General features: G+C 41.6%; 1 protein-coding gene across 1 annotated transcript; it reads right to left on the bottom strand.

Moving 5' to 3' along the window:
- Positions 1 to 985: 985 nt before the first annotated feature.
- On the bottom strand, positions 986 to 18,342 carry TRMU (tRNA mitochondrial 2-thiouridylase). Its single transcript, XM_081330933.1, has 11 exons — positions 18,178 to 18,342; positions 16,231 to 16,396; positions 12,990 to 13,096; positions 12,556 to 12,678; positions 10,899 to 11,071; positions 10,118 to 10,171; positions 9,933 to 9,999; positions 6,965 to 7,065; positions 4,924 to 5,068; positions 4,537 to 4,619; positions 986 to 2,483 (listed from the first exon to the last, which is right to left on the bottom strand). The coding sequence occupies exons 1-11, from the start codon at positions 18,263 to 18,265 to the stop codon at positions 2,331 to 2,333; spliced, it is 1,260 nt and encodes a 419-aa protein (XP_081187059.1). The 5' UTR covers positions 18,266 to 18,342; the 3' UTR covers positions 986 to 2,330.
- Positions 18,343 to 19,601: the final 1,259 nt, after the last annotated feature.

The raw sequence follows: 19,601 nt of genomic DNA, 5'->3' as shown, positions 1-19,601 counted from the left end.
GTCTAGTCATGCCGGCCACATGACCACGGAGACGTCCTCGGACAAGCGCTGGCTCTTCGGCTTGGAAACAGAGATGAGCACCGTCCCCTAGAGTCGGAAACGACTAGCACGCATGTGCGGGGGAACCTTTACCTTTACCTTACTGTAGCTCTAAGCTGCTCCAAGCAGTGCCACATGAAAGCCAGAAGCTGTCCACAAGGTGTAGTTAAAAAAGTTAAGATAGCACACAATTGTGCTTTTGCAGCAGCCATCTTGACTTCAACCCTGTGGATATCCCGAGCCTGCACCTATAAAAATAACTGGATCAGTCCATCTTGAGGAAGGGAGATTGCCTTTCCAAGTCCCATTGCTGTCATTTTCTGTAATTTCCCTTGACTTAGTAAAGATACTAAATTGTCATGCAAAAGGGAACAATTGCATACTTGATTGTGAGGATCCTCCCTACCAAGTTATTCTTTCATCTCCAAAGATCAAACAAAAATTTGTATCAATAGTATGGAATTTCCCAATAGTGAAGGAAAGAGACAACAGTGAAGGAAAGAGACAAAACGTACCTCATCTTGATAAGGTTATTATTACAGACACATTTTTTTTTCTTTGTGAATATAAGTCCTTTATACAGGTATTCCAGCATCTTCTGATCTAGGCAGAAAAAAAGTGGGGGAGGTAGTTGCAGATGCTACAGCCCGTCATGTGGGCTGAATCATTTTGTTACTGTAGAAACTCTGGTTGCTATGATGCAGCTCTAAAGCCAACCTTGGTCTTCATGGGAGAGCAGCTTGTTCCAACTTGATGCTTCAACATTGCTCATAGCCTCTTCCCTCAAAATATTTCTCTCACACGTTGAAATAGAAAAAATATGATTAAAAGCTAATTGACTAAAATGTTGTTCTATGAGTCTTTCAGGTTATTTGTAAAATAATCACTGAAATCTAAAGCATTTTCTTTGCTTGCAATACATAACAAAAGCTTTCAAACCTAAAGGAATGATTTAATAATTTAATTACACAGGTAGAGTTCATGATGTTACATCAACTTGACAGTAATTTGTGTCAAAAATGAAAATTCTGAACTAATAGGCAATTATGAATCTGACTCATAAATACACTTTTCCCCCAAAGAGACATTATTTCATTTTTAAGTACAGGGGAAAAAAGACATGGTACAAATTTTGGGTTTGACATGAATCTATGAGATTTCCCTCTTTAAAATAAGCAGGCTGTATAGAAGCCTAGCGTTTTCCACATATCTACATAGCGTGAATAGGCCGTTAAAATGATTTTGTTAAAACTGCAGAACAGGAAAATGCCATTTTCTTCAATGATTTTCAGCGCCACATTGAGTGCTATTCTTTAGCTTATTAAGGGGCTTATTTATTCACCCTATCATTAGAGACATAGAGGAGGAGAAGTCTTGCTGCAGTCCCCTCTTGTCCATGATTTCAAGGCATGCAATAAACTATGGCTCTGTTTAGGCATCTCCCAGGCTTGATAAGGCATCTGCTTGTAAAAAGCAGGATCCTCGCTGGAGATCTGTGCCCTCTCTAGCCTGTGGAGAACGACGAAGATGACAGGGACAGAAAATCTGAACCTGATCCAATCATCTCCCCAATACAGTTGTGTTGGGTGCTGGAATACCTAAACACAGCTGAAGAGATTACACAAAGCAGCTTTTTAAAGACAAATATCAGTAGGGTCTTCAAAATATTATCTGAAGTTGCTGGCATGTTCAAGAGCCAAGAAATTTTCCTAGTTATTACACTTCAATTAACATATACTACTAGGACACTTCATTATGAGTTCCTTCAGGAGCTTCATTTTTCAACAAGTAGGGGAAGAAAGAGGTATTTAGATACCCCCAGCATTCACCCTCCAGTCTCTTAGCTATCCTTGAGCTGTAGTTTTGCCTTCCAATTTGCAAATGGCTTTCTGGTTTTAAAGTTCAAATATTGAGAAAGAGGATAAATAAGTCTACTGTGATCACCCAACAGTAGATTTAGCCACAGTCCACGTTCCAGAACTTATTTACAGGATTTTTCAAAGAGTATATATTACACATTGCAATCCTATACACACTTATTTGGATGTTGTCACCTTCTGTTTAACTTCTGCACAGGGCTGGGCTTCAAGAGACGAGAAAAGGTAACCATTTCCTCACCAAGAGGAGTCATTTCATAAGTCACAACTGTTTTATTTTTTCCAGATAAATTCCAAACACATCCAGATGTGCATTCATGTACCTGATGATCATTCCAAAGCTTTTGATTAATTAGTAGTTTTGTTGTTGTTTTTAAAAAAGCAACCTCCGGTTGGTTTTTAAAAAGCAAGAAGTCATTTGGTTGGCTGTACTGTGACCTCGTCAGCTGTTATGTTCACACTGGTAGTCTCTCTGTTCTTGCCCTGCTGCAAAGTAAAAACTGAAGGCCCCAGTCTCAGAATCATGCCACTGCCTAGGCATTCATCTCCCTTGTAGAAAACAGCAAACTGGAAAACAGAAGAGTGACAATTTGTAGTGTGAGGCTTTGTATTGAGAAGACCTCTCCTGAAGGGGTCACCTGACTACTTAGCTTTTAAACATGCCATATAAAATAGGGGGGAGCAGTGGCGTAGCGTGGGTTGTCAGCACCCGGGGCAAGGCAAGTAATTTGCACCCCCTAACCCGTGGATTTTAGCACTCAAGTCTGCACTGTCCCTCCCCCAGATAGTCCCTCGCTCTCTCTCCGCACCGCACACGTGGCACCCCCCCTCCACAGTGGGCGGCGACCCGGCGGCTCAGATCGGATTCGCACAGCCAGCACTGCAGTGAGAGTGAGTGAGTGAGCCAGGCAGGGGCAGAGAGCTGCGAGTGCGAGCGCGCCCCCCCCAGATGTTGCGCCCGGTGCGGCCGGCCCCCCCTGCACCCCCCACGCTACGCCACTGGGGGGGAGTGAATTCATTGCTAGTATAATTATTACCGTAATTATTAGGTGATCTTAGCGGTGTAAATTGAACAGATAAAAAATAGCATCTGAGTAAATCATCATAGATAATTCTTGCATTCGGTCAAATAGGTAGTTTTTTTTCAGTTCACACGGTAAAGAGAGCTTCCCAAAGAAATCTGAAATACTGAGTTAACTATAATAATCTATTAATATAACACAACGGATTACATTCACACATCTTAGAATGAATGTATTGAATTAAGGAATTCAGTGGAGTCTCCCTTTTTCCAGCTGCTTTATTTCCTTTGTTAAAAACATGCACAATTTGAAATTTCTCAGTTTTAAGCAATCGTGATTCAGATAGTTCTTAATGCTGAGAATATTTGGATAAGCTGGGTAAAGCTCTTACATCCTACTCTTTTTCACAGACTCTTGGTTATTTACAGAATCTATTCTACAACATCAACTTGCATGACTGGACTTGATAAAACCTGCAACTTAACAAGCCCTCGAAACATTTTTTTTGTTAATTATGAAAGCTGTCATTCTCCTCCTTCCATTGCAGTTGCTATTTTTGCTGTGTTAAGTGAGCAGGCAACAAAGGGCAGAGGTAAAGAGTTGAGTTTCACTGTATTTAACCAAGTAAGGATGTGCATTTCCCCCAAAATTCTCAAATAGCTTTCTCTGTGTTTCTCAATCTCAGCAACCTGAGAAGATGGGTGGACTTTTCAGTCCCAGAATTCTCTAGCCAGCTTCAGCTGATTGGGAAATTTTGAGAGTTGAAATCCACCTATCTTAAAATTGCTGAGATTGAGAAACAGTTCTAACTGAACATTAGACTACTGAACCATCTTAACCAGGAAAAAATGTGGACCATCTTATCTAGGATAAATGCAGACAGAGCAGGCTTGCCTTCCCCACACCTTTGCTGAGATCCCCAGATCACATCTGATATCTTCTGCATGTAAGAATTACATTTCATTCAATGTTATTAGCAAATATTTTTCTTGGAGAGTAAATTAAGCCTCCTTGTAAGTAAATAACTATAGGGCTTCAAATATTGCTTAATTTCCCTCATTATTACCATTGCTAGCAGACAAACACAATACAGATGTTTATAAAACCTTCCCCTCAGTGCTGAGAATCAAACAAAACCCAAGGGATAATTATTATGAATCACGCCAGCCATGTTGGATCATGTTAAAACAGGGGTGTCAAACTGCCGGCCCATGGGCTGGATCGTCACGGAGAAACCGCGCCCATCCCATTTTCGGCAATGGGAAAAAGTTCCGATACATCGCGCGATGTCACGTGACGTCGCGAATTTGACATGCCTGTGTTAAAACATTCAGCTGTTAATAGCAATGTATGGAACCAAGATTCCAGATAAGATTTTCGACTCACTTATATGTAATAGTTTAATAAATCAACCAATAATATGTATGAACAAACTGCTTCTTTTGTCCAGTTATGCAGTGCGTGAATAAAATCTGCTCCATACTTTGCTATTCAATCTTATCTGTTCAAAAGTGCAACTGAGTGTATTTACTAGGAAATATGTCCTGGAATGATTAGTAAATGTAACATAATCACAGAGAAGAAGGTTCAGCACATACCTGCCCTGCTGTAAGGTCCCTGATTGGCTTAGCCAGGGTCAACCATACTGATCCATCTTGATTTAGGGTTAACGTACAAGGTACTACAAATAATAATAATAATAAAAAAACTATTAAGCGATTGACCTTTATGGATTTGATTGCCCACCTACGTGACTTTGGCAGGCTCACACAGTTCAATTTTTAAGAATACCCTTTACAAATTAAAATCAGAAATTAAAACCTCAAAATCTGTAGTTTCATCAATATCCGATGCTATTTGTAATCTGAACAAATAATATGTTTCCTTCTATAAACAGAAATATTCTACAAATATTTTCCTTCTATAAATGGCCTATCTGTGCCCTTTGTGCCACCAAGGTCTTTCAGTTAACAAAGACTAGTCACCTAGCGCCATCAAGTGTAGGAAGCGGAAATTACACTCCATCATTTTGTTGTGAACGAGTTCTGCAGGTGGCTCTTCAGCAATCCAGTGGACTCTGCTTGTCCGTAAAAGGTCTCTGTACAGCGCAGGGTGATCCCTGCCGGGCGCCTTCAGAAGGATAGAAAAATTATAATTTACAGCTCAGCATCTCAGCACAATATAGATAAAATTAGCAGCAAGTAAAAGAAAAGAAAAATGTCAAATGTTAAATTGGAAGGCAAAATAAAACTTCTGCTTTGCCTGGGGGTTAAATTGATTTAATGATTAATGCAATCTTTATTGCATTCCTTTTCACCAATCTGGGAAGAATCTTCATTTTATTTGTTTTATCAAGCGGAAATCATAAAAAAAAATATCACAGGCAAGTTTGATGGAACACTGGGGGTGGGCAAATTCAACATTATTGATCATTTTTCCAAAATGCAATGCTAAATTTGACATACAGTACAGTAGGCTATACCATATAGAATCAGCTGACTAGGAATTCTATTTTTTCCCTTATATTTTTTTTTCTGTCTTTATCTGAACTATCTTAAAGCAATCTGAAGCCTTTCCAATTAGACCTTATGGGCTCCGTCTTCCAAAATGAGGGAAATAGCCTGCTAATTTTCAATAGCCATGTTGTTGGCTGCCGGTAATGTGATCACAAGGGTCTCCAATAGCTACAAAGGACCACAGCCCCCAGGGTGCTGACCCCTCATGGGTCAGACAGTAATTTATTAAAACCAACAGGCTTATACTGTTAAACTATATCAGTTGTTCCTCGATCTTAGCAACATTATGATGTATGGATTCAAATCACACAATTCTGGGAATTGAAGTCCAACCATCTTAAAATTGCCAAGATCATGAAACCTTGCACTATATAATTGTTATGATTTTTTTTGTTATGAAATTTTTTTGTTTCCTGCAAAAAGCAGGAAAGTGTTGGTCCTAAAATGTTTGTTTTAACCATAATTAGCCTATACATGGCTAAAGGTAGAGATAAGATGAATGAGAAATGATGCTTTTCTTTAGGTAGATATTAATCTTGATCAAGCGGAATATTTCCAACAAGTCATATTTTAAAGGACCAGGAATGAACAAAAACACTGCTACAAGAGTGGAGCCGCTGCTTCCCATATAAATTTAGGGATTTTATCCAGGCTTAAAAGAGCATCTCAAGTATAGGTAGGCCTCATTTAGTGACCTCAGTAATGGCAACTCCATTGTTAAACAAAGCAGTTAGTAAGTGCTACACAACTATGGTTACGATCTCACTTCAATTTTTCTTTGCCTTACAATCCTCATAAATGCAAGAATTGGGACATAAAGTTACTGTTTTATCACTGGTGTAACTGCAAAGTCACTACAGGATTGCAGTTGCTACATAAAGACTACTTGTGTATCCCTACACTATCCATGGAAATAGAGAAATGTTGATGTAAAAGGCAACAAGTGGACCATTTCAGCATGTCCATCAAGGTGCTGCAGCTTGCTCAGCCCCTCCCAGTGCCGATGTCACACTGTGTGACCTTTGTGATGATGCAGGAACTGAAACCAGCCCGTTGCCCCGTGAGCAGCTTCTGCCCTCACAAGTGGGCATCTATTTCCCATTTGACGAGAGGAGAGAGAAGCAGAAGGCCTTTAAGGATGTGCTATACAAGTCATCCCTTCCAACCCACGACAGTGGCCATCGCTACCAATAGAGCATCAGGATGGTGGTTTGACTTAAAGATGGAACGAAAAACTTAAGACGAAGGCATGCTTGCTCCAAGGTGAAGCTCAATGGTCTGATCACTTCTTTCATTGCTTGCCATTTATTGCATACTTTGTGCCAACGTCCTTTTCAATTTTCTGTTGATCAAAAGCTAGTTTGAGCAGGATGTAATAAAGCTTCTCGACAACGGTTTACTTAACAGCTTTGGTTTTTCTTTTGTATGCAAAAGCCAAGAATCTTGGGCCAGTAATAACCACATTCTTTTAGGCAGCAATCACAAACGGTACAGATGCAAGCAAACTTACCACAAAAACTTCCCCAGAGGCTATATTTTTATCTACGACAAACCATGCATTACTGCAGTTCCTTAGCTTAGCTTTCTGGCCAAACGTATATAAGAAGCAACCTAAGAAAAGCAAAACACATATTTTAAAATATAACCCACAGATAGGTTGAAAACAAAAGGGAAAGAAAAGACTTAAGTATACCAGCTGTTCAGTAAAGAGGCAAAATGCAGAAAGAAAACACATATGTATGGTTGACAGTTAAACTTATTATGCTTAAGAATCAACTTAACAGTCTCATCCTAACCAATATCCCAACAAAGGGGCAGGGCTTTGATTGCTCTGTTGCAACCAACATATATAGTCCTTTTTTTACTCTCTTCCCTCTGGGGAGACCACTAACCTAGCTGGTCCTTCAAACTCTATGATTCTAAATCCTATCATATAAGATGGCTAGGAATAAGATTTGTATCTTGAACATGCATAGGGCAACAGGCTGAATAAGATCAATTGCAAGCTATTTCCTGAGACTTTGGAGCAGTATTTATTAACAAAAGCAGCAAAAAAAAACACGAAACAGCAAATTAGCAGGTATTAAGTATAAGCCTATTCTGTGAAAATGCTATAACTACGTCAGGATTTTCTATATTTCATTAGAAAAAATAGGTCCATTTCTAATACCAGCAAGCAGAGATTACAGATTAAAATAATCCAACTGCCAAGAGCTTATATAAATTAATTCTCCTAAAAAAAACCCAGAATGTATGGTTGAAATTTAAACTCACTATGCTTAAGAATCAGTGTAACAGCCTCATCCTAACCAATATTCCAATTCTAAACCGATTCCAAATTCCAATAATGTTAGCAAGCAGTAATATAGTAGCTCAAAGCACTTTTAACTCGTTCAATAAGCATCCAAATGAAGGGGACACGGCTTTCCTTAAGTGGGTAGTCCCCCAATGGTGCTGGAAGTCAACAATCCACAAAACCTTAGGTTAAATTAAGGTCATTTAGTAAAAAGATGTACCAGAAATTTCTGAACATGAGAATGAGTTCTGAATATAAACAGCACTCTTAGCCAACAGATTACCCCAATGCAGAATTGCAGCCAGATGTCTTAAAAATAATACATATTAACATGTTAAGTAAAGGTAAAGGTTCTCCCGCACATGCGTGCTAGTCGTTTCCAACTCTAGGGGCCAGTGCTCATCTCCGTTTCAAAACCGAAGAGCCAGCGAGGACGTCTCCATGGTCATGTGGCTGGCATGACTAGATGCCAAAGGCGCATGGAACGCTGTTACCTTCCCACCGTAGTGGTCCCTATTTTTCTACTTGCATTTTTACGTGCTTTCAAACTGCTAGGTTGGCAGAAGCTGGGACGAGTAACAGATGCTCACTCTCTTACGCGGCACTCGGGATTCGACCCGCCAAACTGCCGACCTTCTGATCAACAAGCTCAGCGTCCTAACCCACTGAGCCACCGCGTCCCGCAACATGTTAGGCTTTGGTAATTACCAGCAGAAGAAAATTAATACTGATTGGTTGGATTTATAGGCTGCTCCATTTGTAACACAACTGGCAGCACAATACGTCTCTGGCAGGTTTTTCCGAAGTGCTCCTAGACCAGCTAGCTCAGGAATTCTGGGAGTTGAAGTCCATGAGTCATAAAAGAGCGGAGGTTTGCCTACCCGTCCTAGACAGCAGTCACAGCCATTCAATTTTTTTTTCCAACAGCAACTTAATAACCCATCAATAACCATGGTGATAACAATAGCGATTGCAAATAATGTAACTGAACGGCTAAAACAACTGTTCTGCAAAGTTGTCTGTGAAAAGGAGCCTGAAAGGGCCGTTGGAATGCATTGCCTCTGAAACCGATCGCTTTTTATTTCTTCCCAAACTCGACTCTGTGTGCTCAACCACCCTTTCCATCCAGAACAGAAAGAGATTGAAGCAGTGGGGCCACCTCTAGCTCTCTCTTTCTCTCTCTCTCTCTTCTTATTTGACTCTGCAGTCAAATAAGATGCCAGACGTCAAAGGAACCACGCAACATCTTCTCCCCAATGCCAAGGCTTTAAGCCAGACATGTCAAACACAAGGCCCGGATCCGGCCCGCGAAGTGGTTTCATGTGGCCCGCGAAGCCATCCTAGAAACAGTGAGGGAACGGCCCCCACTGGCCCAGAGACCCTCCTTCTGCCAGAGACCCTCAGATCTGTCCCACTCCTGCCCAGGCCCCCATAGGCACCCTTGATGCAAACGATGTAGAGTTGGCCACGCCCACCCAGCAGGCCATACACACTCTAGCCACGCCCACCCAGGCCACACCCACCCGGCCCCTTGAGGGCAACCGCAATGCTGATGCGGCCCTCAATGAAATTGAGTTTGACACCCCTGCTTTAAGCCATCTCCTCTCTCACCTGGACTGGTCAAAATTCCTGGCAATGTCATCCCATGAAATCCCCTTCCATATGCAAGCCCCCCCCTTTGCCCCCCACCCCCAGCTCCCACCGCAGGCCAAGCCCAGTAATTATTATATCTCCTCTCTCCCGGAGAAACATTATTCTCCTCTTACAAGTCTGGTCTAATTCCCAGTGTTAATAGATTCCTTTCTTAAGTATGTTTATGTTTAGCCTGCTTTACCGTTTATTTTTAAGGAGATTAAAGGATCCACATTTTGTTCACTTTATAAAAACCCACTTCCTTACACTGTATCACCTAATAAAAACAATAACCAAGTGCAGCTGTTTAATAACTCGCCACCTAATTTGAAGCTTTTGCGGCCCAGATGTTTTTAACAAGAGGATATTATACGGGCTTGCGGCTCCAAGTTCATTCGAATCCATTGCCAGATGAGATGGTTTGGGGGAAGCTAAAGATTTACTGAGTTTTATGTTGCCATATTCGGGGGGGGGGAGGGAGGGGGTGACTATAGAGAACTTTATATTTCACAACATTTAACAGGACCTGAACGAAAAAACACCTGCTCACCCTTGTGTGTTCCAATAACTTTGCCGTCTTCAATGGAGACAAAATTTCCTGGACGTGGTTGCAGATACTACAAGGGGAAAAGAAACATCGTCTCAATTTAAATCCCATTTAAAAGTAATACACAATGAAAGTAATAATAAAACGTATACATGTTCATAAAAATTATGAATCAGTATATCTCTCACCTCAAGAAGAAACTCAGAAAAATCTCTTTTACCAACAAAACAGAGGCCCATACTCTAAAATAAAACACAATTAACGGTCATCCTTTAGGAATTTTGAAAGTTCAAATAACAGCACTTCGTATCTATCTATTCCCACCTACAAATCCACCTCTCTAGAAACATGCTAGATGCACCAAAAATCTCATAGAAAAGTATAGTGAACTTTAGAGGAAAAATACACAATATGAAGTGCATTGACAACTCATACAAAAATATGTGTTCAGCAGAAGACTATCCTATTTGGCTGCAATGACAGATAGGAGAACTAATTCCTGACTAAGAAACTATTAAAACACTAAAGTGGCACAACTGGTAATTCTATCCAGAAACACGATCAATCAAAAGAACAGTTTTTGGCCATTTCCAGATTGCAAAGGCATCTAAACTAATGTTTTTCAAACTTGGCAATTGTTGGCTGGGGACCTCACATCTCAATGGAAGAGTAGTTCTTCCACATATGGGCCATGCTTTAGAGCAGGTATGTCAAACTCACGACGTCACCTGACGTCACGCAACATATCGGGACGGTTTTCCCATTGCCGGCAATGGGTTGGGCGTGGCTTCCGGATGATGCATCTGGCCCACGGGCCGGCAGTTTTGACACCCCTGCTTTAGGGGGACACTACGAAGCATGAAGAGAGAAATGCATGTGCAAGATTGAGAAACGTTGCTCTAAGTCTAAGTTATAATGATTTTTTTTCTTATAACGGTTGAGTCCTTTGAGTAGGAAATGTTACCATGCCTCTTTTTTTTCCAACACATGGTAAAGCTGATGTTCTGCAGCTATCTTCTTCACAAAGTCTTTTGTTAAGTCTCCGAGAGGGAAAATGGTTTTCTGCAAAGCTTCTTGAGAAATCTGGCTGAGAAAGAAGGTTTGGTCTTTATTGTGATCAGCTCCCTGAAGAAGTTTGACAGCTGCAAGAGGAACAGAGAAAAGACAATAAATAAATAAATAAATAAATAAATAAATAAATAAATAAATAAATAAATAAAGAAAGAAAGAAAGAAAGAAAGAAAGAAAGAAAGAAAGAAAGAAAGAAAGAAAGAAAGAAAGAAAGAAAGAAAGAAAGAGAAAAAAGAGAAAAAGAGAGAGGAAGGAAGGAAGGAAGGAAGGAAGGAAGGAAGGAAGGAAGGAAGGAAGGAAGGAAGGAAGGAAGGAAGGAAGGAAGGAAGGAAGGAGAAAGGGAGAAAGAGAGAGAGGGAGGGAGGGAGGGAGGGAGGGAGAGAGAAAGAAAGAAAGAAAGAAAGAAAGAAAGAAAGAAAGAAAGAAAGAAAGAAAGAAAGAAAGAAAGAAAGAGGGAGGGAGGGAGGAAGGAAGGAAGGAAGTTGAACAGCTATATTCCTATCTTTCACATACTTTGTTTATTGCATTATAGTCTGAAAATTAGGCCTTCAGTGAAAATGAGAAATATGAGGAATCACAGTATTAGGAAAAGCTATTCCTCATTTAAAAATGGACTTAAAGGCTATCAAGTAGGTGTTAGCTCTTAACAGCCACATGGGAAAAAAATTCCCCATAATTCTCTGTTCCTAACCTGGTCTTCCAATGGTGTACTCGCTGCCACTGTAACCGAGTCCGTCTAATAAACTACTCTTCCTTCAGCCCCACTATTTAGTGCCTAGAAAGGACTGAGGCCCACACGGAGTTCTATCGGTTATAATGTCTTTGTTGCTCATCCCAATGGAACGGTGGCTCTTCCATATATGGACCATGCTTCAGGGGGACACTATGAAGCAGGAAGAGAAAAAAAATGTTATCTGTAAAATGAGGTGGGGGAATGAGATGCCGCTGACATCAAGGAAAGGGAGGTTCAAAGCCTTATTACTGCAAAGAATGAGAAAAGACGGAGCTGTAGATAACAAAAAGGGAGGAAGGAAGAAAGCAAATGAATTGGTGTGTGTGGGTGTGTGTGGGTGTGTGGGTGTGTGTGTGTGTAGTGACTATGCATCCATGTCAAATTTGGTTGAATTCTTTAAATCACAGAGAAAGGTAACATGGCAGGAAACAATAAAACAACCCAACATACTATGCAACTAGTGCTACGTGCCAAGAAAGCCAAAGTAAGGAATAAAAAATGTTATTTTTGTTTCAAGTAACGTTCAGTAAAAATAAAAGGCTCTTGATTTAAGATATGATATGGTTTCTTTGATATGATATTATATATAATGGGATAGGATACTTTGATATACGATAATATGATACTAAAGTCCAATGCAGCAGCTTCTCTATTTTCTTTCTGCAAAAATGTAACATCAATTAGCTGTTCTTCACCTTAGTTTTCCAATTTTAATTTGTATTCTAAGACTTTTGCACCCAAGGTGCCTACTACTAACCATTCATTTCTTTATGGTAATTGATGCTACATATCTAATCTCGATATAAACAGTGGAGCGCTTACTGTTTCTTATTTCAAATCTATTTCTGAAAAGTCCTGGTGGTCTTTGCTTGTATTTTTGCTGAAAAACTTCATGATCTTCCAGGGACGTCCTTGCATAGTGTCCAGTTGCTATTGCATCAGCTCCTGGTATAGTTTTGGGGGAAAAATAAAAGGCAAATTAGACGCTTCTATTTTAGTAAGACTTTTAACATATTTTATGACTTTTGTTTTTATGATATTCCCCATCTTACACCATTTTGGTCAGTAGGAATCTTCACTTGAATACAAAAGTGTAAGACTGCGCCCTCAATTTCTGAAGGGCACAGCTTGATCTGAAAAAGCCAGATCTTCGTAGGCCGTAAGAAGATTGTATGCAAAACTGGGACTGATTTTCAGGTTTATTCCAGTTTATTTCATTTTTCAGAAAGGAAAACACCATTGAAAATAGAACTTACCAATGTTATCCATAGCATAGTGTAGGAAATAATTGAATTTTATGTATTTATTACATATAATATCAGGATTAGGTGTCCGTCCAACTTCATATTCATTTAAAAGGTAGCTATAGGTTAAAAAAAACATTAAAATGATGATGAGTTTTTGGAAATGCAGAGGCGTGTTTACCGCCCCTTCAAAAATCTCATTTACTTTATATAAAGCTAAGCACCTGAATCGTATCAAATTCATCAGAATAAGCTGATCAGAACAGAGAAATCTCTTGGCTCCGACCAGACTTTACTGAAGTTGTTTCGGTTTATAATTAAGCTACTTATTTTAATCATTTAAAAATGGCATGGCTGCGCTTCTGATGTTTAGCGCTTAAATGACTGGGTTTGCTGTAGATGCTTTGACTGATAGGATCCATTGTCCTTTCACGCCACTAAGAAAAACGTGAATGTGATGGTATGCAGGAATGACTTTGGGAGGCAGGAGGAAGAACTGCAGACTAGGCAGTGGTCAGATAAGAGGCAGCTAAGCCCTCAGAAAGAATGGTGGTCTGGCAAGCATCTCAGAAGGGATCCTAATTTCTTGGATGGTAAAGGTGAGGGGGTAGAGATAGATACTTTCAGCCTTGCAAGATTCTTCTGTTAAGGCAGGCATGTCAAACTTGCGACGTATCGGAGCTTTTTCCCCATTGCCGGCAATGGGGTGGACGCGGTTTCGTTGTGATGTGTCCGGCCCGTGGGCCGGCAGTTTGACACCCCTGTGTTAAGGTAATCTTATAATAAAGTTGAATTAGTTCATCTGGCCATGCTTCTTGTTTAGGCAACCTTGCAAGGCTGACAATGAAGCAATGGACTTACACAGGCTGCAGCTGGGTGGGGATCAGTGGTGACCTCCTAAGTCAGGGGTAGGCAATCTTGGCTCTTTTATGACTCGTGGACTTCAACTCCCAGAATTCCTGAGCCAGCCATGCTGAGGGAAAAGGGAGAGGTTTCCAAGCTGAGCCATGCTGGCTCAGGAATTCTGGGAGTTGAAGTCCACGAGTCATAAAAGAGCCAAGGTTGCCTACCCCTCACCTAGACCTAGGCCACTTTATGACTTGTGGACTTCAACTCCCAGAATTCCTGAGCCAGCCATGCTGAAGGGAAAGGGAGAGGTTTCCAAGCTGAGCCATGCTGGCTCAGGAATTCTGGGAGTTGAAGTCCACGAGTCATAAAAGAGCCAAGGTTGCCTCCCCCTCGCCTAGACCTAGGCCACTTTATGACTCGTGGACTTCAACTCCCAGAATTCCTGAGCCAGCCATGCTGAGGGAAAAGGGAGAGGTTTCCAAGCTGAGCCATGCTGGCTCAGGAATTCTGGGAGTTGAAGTCCATGAGTCATAAAAGAGCCGAGGTTGCCTACCCCTGTCCTAAGTACACTTCCTTATTAGTCCTTGATGAACATAAGGAATGAATTAAATGTAACAGAAAAGTAGCTAAGTAGCCTACAAAGTCTGGTCAAATAGTGCAACCAAAGTTCTGCCAACCTTTTGTATCCACCACATATAAAAAAGAGGCCGAGCTTCAGTTGGGCTTCATGATCACCATCTTCAGTTTGGTTGACCATTTGCTTCAGCCATCCCTGATTGCTATTATGCATAACAACATTGTTGCCAACACATTATTTCCAAGTCTACAGCAGGTGGCAGACCCTGGACTGGTCTTGAAAAAAACACTTAAGTATGTCAAAACTGAGTAGAACAGGTAGTCCTCGTCTTGCAACCGTTCATTGAGTGACCGTTCAAAGTTACAACGGCACTGGAAAAAGTGACTTATGACTGTTTTTCACACTTAGGACCACCGCAGCCTCCCCACGGCCATGTGAGCAAAATTTAAATGGTTGGCAACTGACTCATATTTATGACCGCTGCGGTGTCCCAAGGTCATATGACCACCTTTTGTGACCTTCTGATAAAGCAAAGTCAATTAACAACTGGGTTATTAACTTAACAACTGCAATGCGAGAGGTCGTAAAATGGGGCAAAACTCACTTATGTTTCACTTAACAACCGAAATATTGGGCTCAACTGTGGTCATAAGGCAAAGACTGGAATGGCAGGCCATGTAGAAATCCCAAGGCAGCATACTAGACTGTAAAGCCAAAAAAAATATATACAGGTAGTTCTCGACTTATGACCACAATTTGGACCAGAATTTACTCTTCTAGCAAGGTGGTTATTAATAGAGTCATACTGCATTTTACAACTTTTTTCCCCCATGATTATTAATTGAATCATTGTAGTTGTTAAGTGAAATCATGGGGTTGTTAAATAAATCCGGCTTCCCCCATTGACTTTGCTTGTCAGAAGCCCACTGAGAAGGTTGCAAATGATGATTACATGACCCTGGGATGCTACAACCATCATAAATATACAGAGTTGCCATGTGCCCAAATTTCAATCATGTGATCAAGTGGATGCTACGATAGTCAAAAGTGCAAGAGCTGACTGAAAAATCTTTTTTTTTTCATTGCTGTTGTAACTTCAAACAGTTTCTAAATGAATGGTATAAGCCAGACGTGTCAAACGGAAGACCTGTGGGCCAGATCCAGCCCGTGATGGGCCCAAATCTGGCCCAAAGTGCTGCCCCAGAAACAGCGAGGGACGCCCCCCCAAGCCCATCACATCCCAGTCCAGCTGGGTACCCCCCAGCACACCCACAGGAAGTGACAAGCATGCGGGGGCCGACGGTATCTGGCAGCAGCTGCAGCCCGCTAGCACACCAGCCCGTGCAATGCAGGTGGGCAAGTGCTGCGACCGCCAGGCTGGCCCTCCAAGTAGCAGGTGGAGGCAGAGGCGCCCTTATATCATAAATAGGAAATGGTGAATTACTTCCATATCTTCCCAAGAAAACCATGTTGGCTGTATTATAGTCATCGGAAGTTAAATTCAACTCAAGGAAGTCTGCATCTTTAGTTTATCATTCGCAGCTATTCAAATAAGCTTCCTTCAGGTCTGCGGTGGATTGTTTTTGCTTACAGAGGCAAAGGAGTTTTATTAGAATTCAGGATGTTCTAAAACTGGGCCGTTTTTCATATGCATTTTTGTAACTAAAGCACAGAGCAGTGATGCTTTGCTAGATTATAAAGTGCAGTAGAGGAGAGGAAGAACTAGTTAAGGAAGCTTGCAAAGCCTCCATAGGGAGCAGATCCTCTTATAAATTTTCCCAGTCACACAGTTTTCTTTCCTTAAATGATTTATGACAATTCTCTTACCTAAACACTTCATTCCAATATTCTTTAACATAGGAAACTTGGCGAAATGGAATATTGAGTATCTGACACACTTTATAAGCATCTTCACAATCTTGATTGCCTTGACAAATTCCCTTTTCATCCACCAAGTCCCAGTTGTTCATGAACACCCCAGTCACCTCATATCCTGCTCAGATGGGGGAAGCAAGAAATGAGAAAGTATAAATGGCAATACTGTGCATGAAAAATAAACATGCTGTGGATATACTCATAAACAATGTTCAATCTTTCACTTTTAAAAAAATGTTTGAATCATCTACGGCAAAACTCCTCATATCTCCTACACTTTATCCAGTTTTAGATAATTCTTACTGCATTAATACAAAATATACAATTCCCAGAATAGTAAATTGTGGACAGGTAGAAAATCTTCATTCTAGCTAGGTATGTCCAAACATGTAGGCACTAATGGACTGAATATTCATCTCTGGTCATAAGACTCCCCATGAAAGCACTGAATTAGCTCATGTTAGTTTCATCATTAAAATATAAAATAATTTAAAAATATTTTAGCAAGAAGATCCTTCAAAGTCTCTGTGTGGGTCTCAGTATCTGTTTACAACTCTTTAAACCAAATGCATCTTTTCCCAGGATTATGCTACATAGTATGGCTGACCTCTAGAAAAAAAATTATAACTAGTAGACAGAACGGGTTCGTGAAAAACAGATCATGCCAAACCAATCTTATTTCATTCTTTAACAACGTGATTAAGTTAGTAGACCAGTGAAATGCTGAGGGCATAGTATATTTAGACTTCAGCAAGGCATTTGACAAAGTAGACCACAACCTACTTCTCGGTAAGCTAGAAAAATGTGGGATAGACAGCCTCACCACCAGGTGGATGGATGATAAACCATACTCAATAAGTAGCCCTTAACGTTACTACTGAATGCCCAGCTAGTAAATCCATAAGAATTTGGCATAATTTAACAGATGACAAGCTACAGTATATGAAGGTCCTAGATGACCTTGGTTGATCTGCAAAAGCTAAGCAGGCTCAGACAGACTAAATGTTTGGATGGAATACCATTATGAGAGTTAAGAGTTTCAGGAAGGACCGAGAAGCTTAAAAAATGTGCTTCGAAAGGAAGCCGGGGCAAAGAATGGTATTCTGCTGTTTCGAATACAGGTAGTCCTTGACTTACAACAGTTGAAAGTTACAACAGGAATGAAAACTGACTTATAGCTGTGTTTCACACTTATGACCGTTGCAGCATACCCATGATCAAAATTCAGATGCTTGGCAACTGACTCATATTTATGACGGCTGGGGTCATGTGGTCACCTTTTGTGACCTTCTGACAAGCAAAGTCAATGGGGAAGCCAAATTCACTTAACAACCATGTTACTAAGTTAACAACTGCAGTGATTCACTTGACAACTGTGGCAAGGAGGTCACAAAACGGGGCAAAACTCAGTCAGCTGTCTCACTTACCAACATAAATTTTGGGCTCAAGTGTGGTCTTAAGTCAAGGACTACCTATACCAGGGGCCTTCAAACTAGGCAACTTTTAAGACTTGTGGACTTCAACTCCCAGAATTCCTCAACCAGCCAGGGCCGGCTGAGGAATTTTGGGAGCTGAAGTCCACAAGTCTTAAAGTTGCCAAGTTTGAAGACCCCCCGACCTATATCAATCTTTCCTTGCAGTCCCCAATAATCCAACCAGAAGGAGCGTTTTATCCGCGCAGGGCAACTCCTTCCCTCAGACTTCGCCCACCAGATGTTAGCTACCACTGCACACATCTGAAAAACCCTTCGCAAGGGAATGCCGGGAGTTGTAGTCTCCGCACACCGGAACGGAAGTTCCGCTGACGGCAAGAGAGCGCAGATGGATTGCGGGGGGGGGGGGCGGGTTAGTGAAGGGGCCTTTTGCTCTCGCCTCAGTTCTCCGCTCAGGACGCCTCACCTCGTCGCCTCAGCAGCAGCGCCGCCACGGCGCTGTCCACCCCGCCCGACACGGCGCACACCACGTGCCGACGAGCGGCCCCCATCATGGTCTCGCTTCGCTGCCTCAGGGCCGGCCCAGCTTCCTTCCCCGACCGCGGCCCACCGTGACCTGAAAGAGCAGAGGCGGAACAGGGCCGCCTGTGGGCGGAGCTGATCTCCCAAAAGGCCGGGAAGCCGGGCTTCTCCTCTGCTTTCCCTCAGGAGGAGAGAATCCGACAGTGGGAGGAGCTTGCCCGTCCTTTCGTATATTGGTCGTATAGGCCAGGGGTCTGTTAACCTTGACAACTTTAAGACATGCGGACTTCAGCTCCCAGAATTCCTCAGCCGGCTAGGCCGGCTGAGGAATTCTGGGAGCTGAAGTCCGCATGTCTTAAAGTTGTCAAGGTTAACAGACCCCTGGTATAGGCTGAGGGGGATGGAAGCTGAAGTCCTTGCCTTTTTCGATTTACCTCAGGCGGAGGAAGCTTTTTTGAATGGGAGCAACCGCGGAAGAACACACGTGTGGCGGTGCGTGTCCCCTTGAACAAATCCCTGCAGTTTTCTGAGGGAAGATTTTGGAACTGTTTTTGCCATCTGCGTCTGAGAGAAAGGGACCCGGCTCTCGTGATCTCCTGGTTGTTGTTTTTTTAACCAGAAGCCTTAATCGCCGTACCTGACTGGGCCTGTGCTGATTCAGTGAACCCTCTGTTTTGGGATCCCTCGTTTGGAATGGGTTGTTGCTGTTTTGCAAATGTGAAGCTTAACAAATTCAGAAATTGTGGGTGCTTCATCACTGGAGGTTTTTTAAGAAAAAAACTGGACAGCCACTTACTGGTCTGAAATGGTATAGCAGGGGTTTTTCAAACTTGGCCCTTTTATGACTGGTGGACTTCAACTCCCAGAATTCCTCAGCCACACATGCTGGCTGAGGAATTCTGGGAGTTGAAGTTCACAAGTCATAAAAGGGCCAAGTTTGAAGACCCCTGTCTCCTGCTTGAGTAGGGGTTGGACTAGAAGACCTCCCAGATCCTTTCCAGCTTCTATTCTATTCTATTCTATTCTTCTATTCTATTCTATTCTATTCTCATTCTCATTATTTCTATTTCCATTCTATTTTACACCAAGGCAAGTTCCAGACTTTTATGAACCATTCTTTAAACCATTGTTTTTCATACCTGGCAACTTGAAGATATGTGGACTTCAACTCCCCAAATTTCCTAGTCGGCATGTTGGCTGGAGTATTCTAGGAATTGAAATCTACACATTTTCAAGTTGCTGAATTTGAAAAACACTTACCTTAAATAAAGGTTTTTTTTGTTGTTCTTAAGACTATGCTACCTTCTGTTAGTTGATGATTCCCATATTATTCTTAGGTAACCATCTTAAGGAACTTATGTAAAGACA

This window comes from Vipera berus (genome assembly GCF_964194415.1).
Source record: "Vipera berus genome assembly, chromosome: 6".
Taxonomy (NCBI): Eukaryota; Metazoa; Chordata; class Lepidosauria; order Squamata; family Viperidae; genus Vipera; species Vipera berus.
This window is presented reverse-complemented; position numbering and strand designations above follow the sequence as displayed.

Coding starts and splice junctions, on each gene's coding strand:
- TRMU (XM_081330933.1), bottom strand. CDS start 18,265: ATGATGGGGGCCGCTCGTCGGCACGTGGTGTGCGCCGTGTCGGGCGGG. Junction 16,397..18,177: donor GCTGCTGCTGAGGCGACGAG/GTGAGGCGTCCT, acceptor CCATCTGAGCAG/GATATGAGGTGACTGGGGTG. Junction 7,066..9,932: donor AGTTATTGGAACACACAAGG/GTGAGCAGGTGT, acceptor TGCTTTTCTTAG/GTTGCTTCTTATATACGTTT.